This window comes from Fusarium falciforme, chromosome 2, assembly GCF_026873545.1.
Source record: "Fusarium falciforme chromosome 2, complete sequence".
Classification (NCBI taxonomy): domain Eukaryota; kingdom Fungi; phylum Ascomycota; class Sordariomycetes; order Hypocreales; family Nectriaceae; genus Fusarium; species Fusarium falciforme.
In genome coordinates this window covers 3,369,613-3,380,247 of record NC_070545.1, presented here as the reverse complement: position 1 = coordinate 3,380,247, position 10,635 = coordinate 3,369,613, and the positions used below count along the sequence as shown (strand labels likewise).

The window sequence follows — 10,635 nt, the reverse complement described above, 5'->3', positions numbered from 1 at the left end:
GAAAGCTATACCGCATGCTTTATAATTCGGATAGCCGTTCTTATATCCCGGTGTTTTAGTTCCCTGGCTCGGATGTGCCGCTGATAAGTTTTAGTTGTGTCACTGCTGTGTTATTTCTGTTGGGTTGCTCAGCCTCCCAGGCCCTCATCGAGCCTCATTGACGTAGGTAGGTACCTCCGAGGCCTCCACCTCCACCAACAGCACGCTACATCACACATGTCTCTTTAGCCGTATAGTTATCAGTGGGTGGAACCTTGGAAGGGCTGGGGAATTATTGCGGTCGAACACAGTCTGTCGGGACGTTTTGGTGTCCCCAACACCGCCTGGTTGCAAGGCGCCCAGAAGAGCAGTTTATGATGACTCTTGTTGGTTTGTGGATATGGCTGAGGTGTTGAGCCTCGCCGATGTCGGATAGGGAGGCTACGTCGTCGTTCTTGGCACGTTGACTAGCAAGCCAGGGCATGGATGGTCGTGTTGACACAGACAGCGATGAAGCCATTGCCGCCATCGTACTGACAGCCAAATCGTTGCTGTCGAGTTCATAGAAGTCGTCGAGGAAGGATTGGAACGACGACTGGGGGAAAGGCGTGATGGAAGCCCGAGGTGGACATCCTTGCCAGGACGTTGAAGTCTTTGGTAGTTCCTATGCTTGTTCAGTGTCCACCTTAACCGAGGCTCTTGGGCATGACACTCAGTCGTCTCCCTCCAGCTTCCTTCTTCGGTCGTCAGTCTATTTCCGTTAGTAAAACCCATCGATAACAGAATGACTTGCGGTATAAACTTTGGCCTCAGTTCAGGGAACAGTGTATTCGGCGTCATAACTAGCCGCCGGGGATGCGTTTTCGCCACGATAGTGACGATATTGTCCCTGTCACTGGAGAGAAACAGGGCAAAAAAAAAGTCAGGCCAGATAGGTATATCAGCATGTTTCGAGTAGGCGAGATGAGACTTGCCTATTGACAACAGTCGCGGGCATGCCGGGACAGTCTCCGCAGCGATAGCAAGGTGGTGCGGGCAATGTATGGGGAAGGCTTTCCCCGAGCACAGGCCTATGTATGAGGTGCACGGGCGAGATAGCCCGGAATGGCAACCCCTGGGGGGAAGACATGTGGGGATGATGACGCTGGCCGCTGTAGACTTCCTTTGGAGAAGTGTCACTATCAGGAACATGTCCTGACCAGAGCCTCACCGAACGAGACATGAATTCCGGGGAACCCTGTAAAGGGGGCGTTTGTGTTGGAGTCGAGTCATTGGAGAAGGGCGCACGCCAGGACGTGCATGGTTGGAGACGAGTCGAACCAGAGGAGGGCGGAATTCACTCCTGTTTCCAAAAACGAGTTGCTGATTGACTCAAGCTGATTGGCGCGGACGACCCGGCGGCACCCAACTAGCACGATTAGAGCCTCGACCTTTGTCTCTCTTCGAGAATGGAAGTTATCCGCGGACGACAAGTCGAACCAACGACCCCGGATTCTCCATTTCCCCAGAGGCTCCTCCCCCGCGTCTCCAACTGCAGCGTTTGACTGGTAGTGGCAAGTGACAGACAGACGGGACAGCAGGGCTCCTTCCCCGTTGACCGAGGATCCTGGCAGTGCCTTGATAAGCTCCCTAGTCTTAGACGAGTATTTAAGTAGTTTAGCATCCTGCCAAGTTTTGAAAATCAAACACTCACTCCTCTCCATCCCCTCTCCACTCCGTCTGCATCTTTTAATCTTGCATCGTTATTCCCATCATGTCAAAGGATTTCAAGTCCGAGTATGACACCGAGGGTGCTCCTCGAACTCCATCTCGAGCCGGCGAGGTCCTCGAGGACAACGTGGTTGAGCACGATGCCGTCTTTGGTGCCATCACTGAAGACGGTCCAAACTATCGAAACGTTGGATGGATTGGTACAACCGCCCTCATGATGAAGACACAAATAGGTCTTGGAGTTTTGTCTATGCCCGTTGTCTTTGATACTCTTGGCATGATCCCTGGTATCATCCTCCTCATCACCATTGCTGGCATCACTACCTGGTCAGATTATATTGTTGGTGTCTTCAAGATGCGCCATCGACACGTCTACGGTATAGACGACGTTGGTAGGATGCTGTTTGGCCGTATTGGTTACGAAGTGTTTGGAGCCATGTACGCTCTCTGTAGGTTGTCCTTGCCTCCCAAGATGCTCCAGTCTAACATGTTAGATTTTACTTTCGTCTCTGGCTCCGCTATGCTGAGTATCTCGGTTGCCCTCAACGCTCTGTCGACACACGGTGCCTGCACGGCCGTTTTTGTGGCCGTTGCTGCCGTTGTCACATTTATGGTATCCAGCATTCAGACCCTCGGCCGAATCAGCTGGGTGGCGTGGGTTGGTGCAGCTTGCATCATCGTCTCCGGTTAGCCTCTCTCCCTCCCGCAGCAGGGAACCAATCTAATGGAAGCAGTCTTTGTCGTTACCATTGCCGTCGCCCTTCAAGATCAACCCTCGGCCGCCCCGAAAGTCACTGGCGAATGGAAGTCAGACTACAAGCTTGTCAACAACCCCAGCTTCACCGAGGCCATCTCGGCCGTCTCCACCCTCGTCTTTACCTACGCCGGAACTCCTGCGTTTTTCAATATTGTTTCGGAGATGCGCGATCCTGCCCAGTACACTCGCTCCCTGACAGTCTGCCAGGTCACGGTTACTGTCGTGTATATCATTGTTGGCACCATTGTCTACTACTATTGCGGATCATATGTTGCGTCGCCTGCTCTTGGCTCGGCCGGGCCCCTCATCAAGAAGGTTGGCTATGGCATTGCTCTGCCTGGCCTGCTTGGTTCTGCCATTCTGCTCTCACACGTAAGACGCCCATATACATACCACCAGCCAAACTAACTGTTACAGTTGCCTGCCAAGCACATCTTTATCCGCATCCTGCGAGGATCCAAGCACCTTACGGCCAACACTACTATCCACTGGATCACGTGGCTGGGCTCTACCCTCTCTGTGTCTGTCGTGGCATACGTCGTTGCTAGTGGTATTCCCGTTTTCGGCGGCCTCGTCTCCCTGATTGGTGCTCTTTTTGGTTCCTTCTTATCACTTCAGCCCATGGGCTGCATGTGGCTGTACGATCACTGGAAGGACGAGCGTACGGTGCGATGGCACCTGATGGTTGGGTGGAGCGTCTTCATCATTGTCGCCGGTACCTTTTTGATGGTTGCCGGAACCTACGGCTCGGTCGTTGGAATTATCGACTCATACAAGGCCACGGGAGGGTCAGCTGCATGGTCTTGCGCCGACAATTCCAACTCTACCTAGGAGGGCATGGTTTAGATGTCGAAGCACCACGACACGTTTGACTCAATATACGCATTTATCCGCTGCATGTCACGCTCCACTCACAACGAACCCAGTTCGGATAACAGCGGCAATCACTGGCTGGCAATCACGCCATTCAAAGTCGCAAAGTCTTGTTTCACAGTGAATCAATCAACGGACGAACCATTCATTCATTGGACGGATAATGGCGACAAATCAAAAATGCTTTTTTTTACGCTTGCTAATTTTCAAAGTGGTATACACCAACGCCAGAGATAAGAAACCAAACACCACGAGATTTCTGGTCCAACTCGTGATCATCGCTAATCAATGTCCGTAACCATGTCCAACCATGCCATGCCCAGATTAATGTCCGAATCGTTATTATCACGTCACAATTTGACTCGACTACCACAGCTGCACAAACGACAGGCTCTTTCTAAGAGACTTGTCCAGCCAGGATCCGTCCTCACGCGATCCAGCCGGGGATTGAGTGCGAGCCCAGAGTCCCTGCGACGCAAAGTCGCGGGGCGTGTCGCTGGCGGCAGGGAGAAAGGCCGAGGTCGATGAACCAGGGAAGATTGGGGGTGGCGGGCGCGACTTTTCCAGTGTGCGACCACGGTGCGACGTGCCCGACTCGGCGTGCTTCTTATCGTAGTCTCGCAGAGAAGGAGTCAATTCGAGGAAACGAGGGGTTGGGATGGAAGTCGGCTTCCACAGCTCATCGGCATCCGACGCCATGATGAGAGGCTCTTCATCGGACTTGGACCAGAGCTGATAGTTGGTCTCGCTGGGGTCCAGGTCCATGGCACCCTTGTCCGAGGGTCCACTGGCACGGATCGCCTCATCCAGGGCAGCGAGCCATTCGGCGGGAGTTGCGTCGATGCGACGGACGCTCTTGTCGGACTTGACAGAGGAAGCTCTTGTGAGAGGAGGCATGGAGATGAGCGAGTCGTCTGAAGCGACAGACGTGGTTCTCGGGCGGACTGTTGACAGAGCCATCCAGTCGAGCTCGACCGGTGTCTCGGCCGGTGCGCGCACAGACCAGAGGCTATCTGAGCTGAGCTTCGGCAGAGGCTCCTGCGAGATGCGCATCTTGGGTCTGGTCTCCAGAGCAGCGGGGGGTTCGGAAGTAGTACGGAAATTGTTCCGGCGGTGCTTCAGGCTGAATAGGCCCTCCAGGACCAGGCCATCCAGTTCGCGCTGCAGCTCAACAGCCACGGCATTGGCCTTGGCATCCCAGAGAGGGGCCATGTTCCAGAGATGAGTAAATCCAAAGTCGGGGTACGCCTCCAGAGGTCGTCGGGGCGGACGCATTTCGAGTGCCGCCGGAGCCTTGTCGGTGGTGCGGTATTCGGTGCGACGGTGGCTGAGGCTAAAGAGGCCGGTCGGCTCCTCGTCCGCAATGATAGCGGGAGTGGGCTCCCACAATCCAAAATTGACCGCCTCGCTCGGCGTACCGGTAGACGACTCGGAGCCGCTCACTGAGCTTGCAGAAGATGCGGAGCTAGATCCGGACCACAAACCATCCTCGGATGGCACCTCGGGGATAATGGGCTTGCTGGACCAGAGGCTGCTGCTCTCAACAAAGGCAGGCTCGGCCTCTCTGGGCTTGACTCGGGGGACGTCATCCATCACCACGAGGTAAGTAGCCCAGGTCTCAGGGTCGGGCTGGGGGAGGCCATAGGAGACCTTGGGGAGAACTGGGGGTTGAGACCACATGCCGGGCAGGGGTGTCTTTGTTCCCCAAAGTCCGTGGTTGGGAATGTCGGCCTTCTTTGCTGGGGGAGTCCAGAGGGAGTTGCTCTCAATCATAGGAAGGTCGGTCTTTGCAGGGAGAACGCGAGCAATGTCGTCGGTAGGTAAATATTTCTTCCAGGTAGCTTCGTCTGGCTGGGCGAGTCCCTTGGTGGGGCTGTGAACGATAGGGCTTGGAGACCACAAAGCCATGCCAAAAATGCTAGTAGATTGCTGAGGCTGATACTGCTGTTGTAGCTTGGGATGTTCAGGCTTGAGTGGTGAAGACTGAGGAGGCAATGGGAAGAAAGATAACAAACGACTGTTGAGATTTGCGTCGGCGCGTCGGCTTTGTATATGGAAAAGGGCGGAGTTAGCGGACTCGGCGGGCAGTTCGGCGGGCTTGGAGATAGAGGGCGCCTCGTGCTGGATGCAGACGGGTGTCGCCTCTGCGGGAGTGAAAGTCCACGTCAAGGGACTTCGACTGGGCCTGGCACTGGCTGCAGGGGTGTGATTTGCAAGCAGCTGGGGAAACTGTGTCTCATGAGTGGTGCTGTCGTCATTGATTGGAGCGCCAGACAAGGGTCGAGGCACGGGCGCGCTGCTTATTGATCGCTCAGGCGGGCTTTTGCTTATTGAAGCAACTGGAGGCTCGGGCTTCGGAGGGGTCCCCATGGCGGCATCGGCTGCCGAGCTCGCACCAAGCGTAATCAGATGCGCATCAATTTTTGCCGGACCCTGGTTTTTGCCCTGGCTCTGCCCCTCGCCCTCTCGCACGTTTCTGTTGACTCGCCCCCGGAGATCCATGTCCGCCAGCGTCATTGGTGGGTGGGGGCTTTTCCGCTGGCTAATCTGGTCGGGCCCTGCAGGTGCCTTTGGGGGTGAGTCCGCGTGTGACGAAGAGATATTAGTTGGGGCTTGCCCTTTGTTGATGTCGTTGTCTGAAAATTTGGCCGAGTTTGCGTCTGCGTCTGCAACCTGTTCTGCACGCCCATGTGCCGCTTCTTGCTTTTGCTCGGAGTGAAGCCCGGATTTACCATAGTGGGGCCCGGGCGTGGATTCACTTGTCCGCTCCGCAGGTTCCAGAAGGCTGACAATTTCCCAAAGAGTTGTTTCGTCAAACCCTTCTTCGTCGCTGTCGTAGTACGAGGACGAGTCGTCGTACGTTTCGCTGTCAGAGAACTCCTCCCGTTCGTAGTCGTCCATGGACTCCATCACCTCCGTAGTGGTGTCCACCTCCACTTCCACGCTCCTCTGCATGTGTGACTGTGACCCCGACCCTCTGCTGGCCATTGTCCCAGGCATGGCACCGATTGTCAACCCAGACATCCCTCGAGCTGGCATCGCTGGCATCGTTGCCCTGTCAGACCTCTCACCCCATGGGAATTGGAATATCCCAAGTGTCCCGCGCCTATCAGGGAGTGGCTCCGGATTCTCCAGTATGTCTGGGAGGAGTGTGACACGCTTGATCCGCCGTGGGGGCTGGCGGGGAGGAGCTGAGTGCTGGACTTTGACTTCCACCACTTGGGTTTTATCCGCTCGCCAGAGCCCATGATGCGCAACCTGGCGTTTTGGTGATCGTGATGCCTCCCAGAGCCTGTTACTCTCAATCGTCAGAGGTTCCAGATACCTCTTCTCTCGTCTGATGGTGTCTGGAATTTCCTCTGGCACCATGTCTGCTGCCTTGGAGGCAGGGGTCCAGAGGGATGGTGCACTAGGGGCAGCAGCTACAGGAGTGATGGGGCGCCACAGCGCCTTCGCCGCCTTGGCATCATTCTCCGTCTGACCAACCAGAACCTCAGATTCCTCGTCGTATTCGTGCTCAGATTCTGTGTCTGGAGGAGTAGGACTAGACAATCCGGGGAAGGATGAGCTTGTCAACTTTGTTCTAAAGCCAGTCTGCGATAGCAGCGACTGTAGATCGTTTTCCGCTTCCAATTGCGCTCGTCGAAACGGCTGCCCGTGTCGCGAGTCGCGCCTGGGCGATCCCATAGACACAGTCGACAGGGAATCTCGGAGCATTGTGTGCCGAATGGCTTGCCATTGGTTCTCCTGCTCGTTCAATTCCAGCTCCAGATTGGCCAGCAAAGTCGCCCTCTCGTCACCTGTGGGAAAAGCCCCTGCCAGCTCCGCGGGGTTGACATTTCCGCCAGACCTGGCTAAAGCCATTTCCAGCTCATCCTCAGAATCTGGCGATGGTTCAGCCTGCACCCTGCTGTTGCGGAGCAGCAAAGGAGCAGGCGGAGGACTCCGATGCAGCTTGACTGAGCGCCCCCTGTCTGAAAATGTTGGCCGAGCTTCCCCCACTTGACGTGTCCGCTCGGAGTTGAAATCCTCGGCACCTTGCAAGTCCGATGCAAGTCCGGTGCCTTGTTTAGCTGGCTCGTGCAGGGGGTGCAAGGGGCCGTGACCGTGAGCCTCGCTCAACGATGGGGTCCCCGCAACTCCGAGCCCGGCCCGCTGGATTTTAGTCGATTTAACCGCAACTGCCTCTTGCACGTGCGTGGGAGCAATATCCCAGTTGAGCAAAGAGTCATCGTCTTGGATCGTGGACCCAGGAGAGAGCCTGTCAAAGCCGTCGGCCGGAAGAACAGGCGAGGACCTTCGCTCGTATCCTCTCTTGTGCAAGGACGATGGCGTTGGGATTGATTCATCCGAAGGCGAGATGGAATGGGTCGATTGGGCAGGGCTTTCAGGACTTGTCACAGGCTGAACCTTTGCCGCCGAGCTTGTAGCTAGACTCAAGACTGGAAGTTCAGGAACAGACATAGACCGCCTTCTCGTACCTGTCGCCTTGGAGTGTCCACTCCCTAGCAAATTAGCAAGCTCGCTTAGCCGAGGATCGGTGGGCATAGGTGGCGGTGTCTCGAGCTTGAGGATGGAGCTACAGGAGAGCGATCGCTTGCGGTGTTGTAGATTCGGGGACCCTTCTGCTGGAAAGATTGGGCGATCGACATTTGGTTTCCTTGGTATTGGCCTTGGTCGATGAACTACCGAGGTGATCCTTGCCGATTCTCCTATATCTTTGTCTTTTGGCTTGATAGGCGGTGCTGATTTCGTTTGGGCTCTTGGCGTGCGTGTGGCTGGTTTCTGTGCATCGACCGGCAGTGAGAAGTTAACGACGGTCTCTCGCGTGGCCCGGGAGGGATACGGTAAATGTCGAGGCGGGGGCTTGAGATTAGACAGATTTGGTGTCGATGGCTGCCTTGGGGATCGTCGTCGAATCTCTTCTACCCCTGGAGATAGAAGCGCCGACGTCGTAGTCGCAGTTGATGTGGGTTTCGACGTGGGAGTGTCATGGGAGGATTTGGTATCTGAAACTGCCACCAACAATGCTTCCTGTCTCTTTCTTTCCTTTTGCGCAACCGCCAAGTCCACCGTCGCAATCTTGGAAAGTGGGTTGTGGTCGTGTCGCAAAATGGGATTCGATATGACCAGTTTCGTGTCCTGCCGGGGCCTCTTTTCCAAGCTCTTCATTTCGATAGACAATGGTAGCGTCTGGGCTCGAGGCGGTGGGAATAGTTGGCCTTGCACCGGAACTCCGCCCATCCCAAGAGTTGCTTGTCCGGCAGCTGGCATCGAAATTACTGGAAGCTCCTTATTCACAGCTGTCATCGCACGTGGGATCATTTTGGGCTTATCCCAAACTTCCCTCCTAGCCTCTTCATGTTGAATCGAATGATATGAGTCGGCGGTCGATATTCCTCGGCTCTGCAAATGTCGGTACGCATCGAAGGCTGGTTCGGTCGGGGGTTCGGATTTCGCAAAACGGCTCTGGAAGTGAGCGAGGATTGCTAAAGGGTAAGCATGGTTCGTCAGTGGGAAGAATAACCTACCGATCAGAATCGAGAGACCAGTTGCTGGGATTACAGTTCGCACAACCACAGGCAAGGACTCGATGCCTAGCATGAGAGGGACACTCGCCTATACTCGGTTAGGCAAGACTCATTGTGTTGGGATTACTTACTGCTGTCCAAATACCCAAGCCCACGGTAATGAAAAGAGCAGCTCGGCCACTGACAACTCCCTCCCAAGAGTTGCCATGAGAAATGACTCTTGTCAAAAGAGCAGCCACAAAGACGAGGTCAACAGCGGAAACCACGATACCAATTGGCAAGACTGATGTACGCGCCAGACAGATATCACCAAGCTGTGGTCGTTGAAAGCCGACAAATACACCTCCCAGAATGAGCCGCACAAGGATAAAACCTTGGGAGGCCAATGCATCCACTCCTGATCCCTTTGTAGAATTGTTCAAGGTCCAAATCAGGCTTTGCTGCACAGATACCCGGGCAAACTGGTCAAAGATGGAAGCAAAGGTGATGGTGACCTGGCAGCTCGTCGAGGCGGCATTAATCAGAATAGAAGTAAAGTCAACTTGAGCCCACAGGGCAGAAGAAATAAGGAACGTAATGAGGGCCAGCCTCGGACCATCTCGAAGAATGTTCGAACAACCTTTGAAAGCGATCGGGACGGTTGAAGCCGCAGCGTGGACAACGAGGCCACTATCCAGGTTAGCTTAGACGCATAGTGAAAAGAGTTACTTACAATGCAAAGGCCGCAACCAGGGCCTGACGGTTAGTAGAGGTGTTCATAGATACGACATTAGGTTAAAGAAAGGACAAAAGAAAGAAACATTAAAGACTGGATGGAACTTGGATCAACCAAGACTGACCACGAACTTGCGCGGTCTGGAGAATCGAATACAAAAGAAAGGCAAGAAACGAAATCAACGAAAGCATGAGTCGTTGATGATATGGATCTGCACTTGCAACAAACCATCTCGTCTCAGATAATCGCGTCAAACTGGCCGTGTTCGAGCCGTTCGAGTTCGCTTGAGTAGTCGATTGAATTCCGGCGCGGCGCTGAGCAATGATTGGACGGATGTCGCATCTCATGGGGTCCCATCGAGTGTAGCCGGTAGCATCGTTTCGCGTGAAACCCCAGGCGTCGGAGACGTCTGTTACGGCGAGACCTGAGACGAAGGGGCGGCGCTTGATGGCTGGACGGCCAGGCGACGGATAATACATGACAGTAAAGAAATAAGAGCGGGAGAGCGCTTATTTCAGTAATAGAAACCGGGTCGGGAAGTGAATCCGTCTTGGCTGGAGCATAGGGAGAAACCGGAGCGTTGGTGCCTGACGTCTGGGGGACGTGCTCGACGACATGGCCTAAAGACCATCACGATCAAGTCAAACCAAGCATCAAGAAATGAAGATTAAAAGAAGAAGAGAATCCATCGTCCTCATCATCGTGAGAAGAGACAAGAGTTGCCGTTCGGACAGTGACCGAGAGCTGGGACTGCGGGGCAATCGAAGGCTTGCCGTTGGTGCGCTCCAAGCAAGTCATGCAACGGGCAGGGTGTCAGGGTCCATCACCCGCATTGTGGCACTGTGGTTTCCTGATGCGGCTAATGATGAGGGAGAAGACGTTATTACCGAGGATATGGTGATGAAGACAAGTTTGGATGATGATGGTTAAAGCAAGGGAGCAAGTCAAGTTGGAGATGCTTCAATCCGAAGGTGCCCGAGCGAACGGGGATCGCTCTTTCCCAACTGGGCAACCGACACGCGACAAGAGAAAACTAACCCATTCCACCCGTAAACTTCCCCAGATTCTGA

At 54.6% G+C, this 10,635-nt stretch overlaps 2 protein-coding genes across 2 annotated transcripts; one reads left to right on the top strand and one right to left on the bottom strand.

Annotated features, from left to right (window-relative positions):
* Nucleotides 1–1,732: 1,732 nt before the first annotated feature.
* On the top strand, nt 1,733–3,277 carry NCS54_00297600 (Aa-trans domain-containing protein; the record flags this gene model as incomplete). The annotated part of the gene is made up of 4 exons (XM_053148563.1): nt 1,733–2,138; nt 2,184–2,375; nt 2,424–2,818; nt 2,864–3,277. The coding sequence occupies 4 exons, from the start codon at nt 1,733–1,735 to the stop codon at nt 3,275–3,277; spliced, it is 1,407 nt and encodes a 468-aa protein (XP_053004538.1).
* A 408-nt stretch (nt 3,278–3,685) lies between these two features.
* Nucleotides 3,686–9,609, bottom strand: NCS54_00297500 (Hypothetical protein; the record flags this gene model as incomplete). The annotated part of the gene is made up of 5 exons (XM_053148562.1): nt 3,686–7,749; nt 7,801–7,947; nt 8,851–8,938; nt 8,982–9,519; nt 9,563–9,609. 5 exons carry the CDS (start codon nt 9,607–9,609, stop codon nt 3,686–3,688), a joined length of 4,884 nt encoding a protein of 1,627 aa, XP_053004537.1.
* Nucleotides 9,610–10,635: the final 1,026 nt, after the last annotated feature.